Source organism: Grammomys surdaster, unplaced genomic scaffold (assembly GCF_004785775.1).
Source record: "Grammomys surdaster isolate TR1022 unplaced genomic scaffold, NIH_TR_1.0 125216, whole genome shotgun sequence".
NCBI classification, from domain to species: domain Eukaryota; kingdom Metazoa; phylum Chordata; class Mammalia; order Rodentia; family Muridae; genus Grammomys; species Grammomys surdaster.
The window spans coordinates 426,288-430,674 of record NW_021620106.1 but is presented as its reverse complement, the minus strand read 5'-3'; the positions used below and the strand labels follow the sequence as shown (position 1 = coordinate 430,674).

General features: G+C 46.2%; 1 protein-coding gene across 3 annotated transcripts in view; it reads left to right on the top strand.

The window, feature by feature from the left end:
* Positions 1 to 1,413, top strand: part of Cspg5 (chondroitin sulfate proteoglycan 5) — a 16,145-nt gene extending 14,732 nt beyond the window's left edge. For 2 of the 3 annotated variants that reach the window (XM_028785396.1, XM_028785395.1), the window contains exon 5: positions 885 to 1,413. In XM_028785396.1, the coding sequence (XP_028641229.1) occupies positions 885 to 1,046 (162 nt within the window). In that variant the 3' untranslated portion in view covers positions 1,047 to 1,413. The remainder of the gene's footprint in view (positions 1 to 884) is intronic. The other variant, XM_028785397.1, reaches the window with a different exon arrangement.
* The last annotated feature ends 2,974 nt before the right edge of the window (positions 1,414 to 4,387 follow it).

The following is a 4,387-nucleotide window of genomic DNA, read 5'->3' as shown; positions in this document are numbered from 1 at the left end:
ATACACAGATGAACACACATGTCTGCAGTCACCTCCACTCAGGTACATACACCCCCACACAGATGAACACACATATACATGATTAAAATTAATAAAATAAATCTTGCCAGGCAGTGGTGGTGCACGCCTTTAATCCCAGCATTTGGGAGGCAGAGGCAGGTGGATTTCTGGGTTCGAGGCCAGCCTGGTCTACAGAGTGAGTTCCAGAACAGCCAGGGATATACAGAGAAACCCTGTCTCGAAAAAAAAAAAAAAAACCAATAAATAAATAAATAAATAAATAAAATCTTTACTGGGAAAATCTATAAAAAAGAAGTAGCCAGGTATGGTAGTATACACCTTTCATGCCAACACTAGCAGCTAGTACCAGTCAGATCTTTATGAGTTTGAGACTAGCCTGGTCTACATAATAAGTTCTAGGCCAGCCAGGGCTACCTACATAGTAAGACCCTGTCCATAAATAAATAAATAAATAAATAAATAAATAAATAAATGGACCAGTTTCTTCCCCACCTCTTAATGAGGAAAGATTCATAATCTGACTACTTGTGTCTGCCTGCCTGTTTGTACATAGTACAGGCTGATCTTGAACTTGCTATATAGCTATGGCTAGCCCTGAATTTCCGGCTCTCCTGCCTCCACTTCCCTACTGATGGATGATTACCTGTGAACTTCTGGCCAGGATCAGTGCTTTCAGGAGGGTGGCTTTCCTCCGCGGCAGCCGCTCTCAGCCCCTTAGTCTCTGCTGGCTTATTCCAAACTTAGCATTGCTGTCCTTGCTCCAACCTGCTCCCAGCCGTCTAGGAGGGCCCGGCACGATTGCTTTGATCCTTCTATCTGTTGTCTTTCTTCCCAACAATCCCCCCAATTCTCTCCTCTTCCAGGACGACCCCAGTGCTCCCCATAAAATCCAGGAAGCTCTCAAGTCCCGCCTGAAGGAGGAAGAGTCCTTTAACATCCAGAACTCCATGTCACCCAAACTTGAGGGTGGCAAAGGTGACCAGGATGACTTGGAGGTGAACTGTCTCCAGAATAACCTAACCTGAGACCCAGCAAGAAGAGAGGAAAGGGGGGTGGGGGAGGGAAGGACCGTTGTCTCCTCTCTGGCAGTGTCGACGTCTCGTAACCATTTGTTAAGCTTTTCTTTTTCTGATCTCATGGCATGCTCTGATGTGTTTTGTAGGAGGGGGAAACACTTAAAATAAGCAAAGAAACTGAGCAGGATTGCATATATTGGATGGTTCTTGTCTGTGCTCTCTGTACGTTGCTTCTGCAGCTGTGACTTCTAAACCTCTTCTGGCACTCAGCTGACTTTTGGTTTTGTACTTTGACCCGCCTTTTTTGGAATACCAGTTAAAAAAAACAAAAACAAAAACAAGGTTCTTGAAATAAAACTTTTTAAAAAGCTGTCCACTTTCTTAGTGCCGGGGCCTCCTGTCTGCTCGGTTGTTGTCAGTTCTGAGACTTCGTCAGGGTTCATTCGCCTCCCCTACCCCGACTCCCCTGCCTCCCAAAAAGGTTCACAACCATCTGTAACTGAGGTTCCACAAGACTGCATGCCTTATCCTGCCTCCTTCCAGCACCAGGCATGTACAGGGTGCACAAGCAAGCAAGTGCAATGCTTATACATATAAAATAAATACTCTTTTTTTTTTTTTCCCCTAGACAAGGTTTCTCTGTGTAGACCTGACTGTCCTGGAACTCGCTCTGTAGAACAGTCCGGCCTCCAACTCGGAGATCTGCCTGCCTCTGCCTCCCAAGTGCTGGGATTAACCCTGGGTGCTGGGATTAAAGGTATGCACCACCACCGCCTAGCTTAAATACATTTAAAAAAAAAAAAAAAGAAAAGAAAAAAAGAAATGTTTGAAATCTTGGCAATAGCTGTGCCTCATCTTTGGCTGCCATAGCAAACAGGACAAACATACCTCGGCCAGCAGGAGTGTGCTTTCTCACAGTTCCGAGGATGAAGGTGCCAAAAGAAGTGGTATGTCTTGAGCCTCTTCTCCTGGCTTGCCCACAGACAGCTGTGCTCTCTGCATCCTCCCTCGGGCATCTTGAGGAGCATGAAAAGAGGGCATAACACAGGATCATCCTCCAAGCCAAATAGCCATCGCTTTACGAGTTCAGCTGCGTCCATTCAAAAAAGAGCATCCCAGCTGGGCTGTCTGTTTATATCCATCAAAGAGAGGTGGAGCGGCACAGCTGCTCGCCGCTGCCGCTTGTATGCAACTCTGCCCTAATCGCATACAGCTTCAGGGAGGGGCTAGAGCGTATATGGCAGCGGGGAATAGGGGAAGGGGCTCCATCCATGCCAGTGTGGGGGAGAGTCACAATTCCTACTGGGTAAAGACTCCCACGCTCCAGTGAGTAGCTCCTCACCCATGCTCTGTAGCTAAGATCCCCATAGTCTCACTGGGTTTCCCAAAGTAAACTCTGAAGGATCTATCCAGTGGTTTATCTTCCAGGCCTCAGGAGGGATAGACACTGCTTACATTTCCCCTGGAAGGAATCTTAGCAGCAGAGGGAAGTGTCACTCATATCTTTCTGCTGCCTTTGTTTTGTTTTTTTGAGATAGTCTCATGTAGAAACCTGCCAGGGTCAGCTTTGATCACCTGATCTTCCCTCTACTTCCCAAGTGCTGGGATTACATGAGTGTTCGGGCACACCTGGCTCTTTCTGTTCTTTTAAAGACAGACTCTACGGGAATGGGGTCCTTTCTGAATACTGGATTTAACCCTAACTACCTCTTCAAAGGCTTTTCCTCCAACTACTGTCACTCTGGAGGTTGAGGATTCAATTTATGACCTTTTTTGGGGGTGGGGGTGGAGGTCGGTGAGGGACACAGTTTAATCAATAATAATCTGTTTCATCTACTGTTTAAGACCACGTATAGCCATGCATAGTATCACATGCCTTTATCTCAGCACATTCCTGTAATCTTAGCACTCAGGAAGCCAGGAGATTTTCAGGCTAGATTATACTACATAGTGAGACCCTGTCTCCAAAAAAAAAAAAAAAAAAAAAAACAATAAACTGAACAAAAATTCTTATTCTTTCATAAATAAGCCTTGTTTGTTCTGAGCAGAAGGAATGAAATTAACAATGAGAAATTAACAAGATCTCTACTGCAAGAAGTTGTGATCAGTCGATAAAACGCTTGTTGTACAAACATGAAGACCCGAGTTTGAATCCCTAGTACCCATGTAAAAAACTAGGCATGGTAGTGCTTCTGTAACCCCAGGGCTGAGGCAACAGTCCCAGAGGCAAACTGGCCAGCTGTCTAGCAGAAAACATGAGTTCTAGGTTCCCTGAGAGACCCTGTCTTAAAAAACAAGGTGAGGAGTGTATGAGAAAGGGACCCACTATCTGTGTGTGAGGAATGGGTGAGTGTGCCCATACACACATGTACACACCACACACGCAGAGAAATACCTGAGAAATAGACCCAAATAGCACAGTGTGTCTGTCTGTAATAGAGACACATGGGAAGAGTTCAGGAAAGAGGTTCAAAGTGGACTTTGAAGGGCCAGTGATACGGCTCAGTGAGTAAAGGGGCTTGCTGCCAAGCCAGTTGATCTGAGGAGCAGGCTTTGAGGAATAGGAGACATTTGCCAGAGTGGAACAAGAGAAGAGGCCCTCCAAGGCAGAGGTAAGTCACTGAGGAAAGCAGTACCGTGTAAACAGATTGCGTGGGAAGGAGTTCAGGTGACAGGGCTCCTGAGGACAAATGGCAAAGGCTGTCATCACAGGGCTGAGCAGTCTGATTTGCTTCTTAAGAAGTTAACTGGAAGCCAGGCTCCAGGCACAGGCCTGTAATCCCAGCTACTTAGTAAGCAGGAGAGGATCACACAGTCAAGAGCTTTGTGGGCTATTGAGCGAGCTCAAGGCCAGCCTAGGCAACCTAGTGAAACCCTCCCAGTGTCAACGAACAGTGAGAGGAGCCAGGGACACAGCTCGGCGCTGGACCCTTGCTCAGCCCACTCAAGACCCTGGGTTCAGTCCCCAGCACTTCAAAAGCTGACAAAGGATGGAGTGAACGGAGACCAGCTACAAATCGATTGTACCAGTTCAGGCACTGAGTGGAGATGAGTCTAAGAGAGTGAACGGTTTAAATAGACAAGCTTAGTGACAAGTGGGGAATTTTCTAGAACCTTTTGCCTGTATTCAATCTGATTCCAGCTACAGGAAATGTATTTCTGTTGCTACTTCTGGCTGCTTCTCCTTGGTTTCTCCTGTCAGATACATTTTAAATTTTTCTATTTGCTTCTATTTCATCTGGTTTCGTCTCTTTGTTTTGAGACAGGGTCTCATGCACCCCAGGCTAGACTGGAACTCCTGATTACAGGGCTGGTGATGTCATTGGTAGAATGCTTTTTTATCGTACACA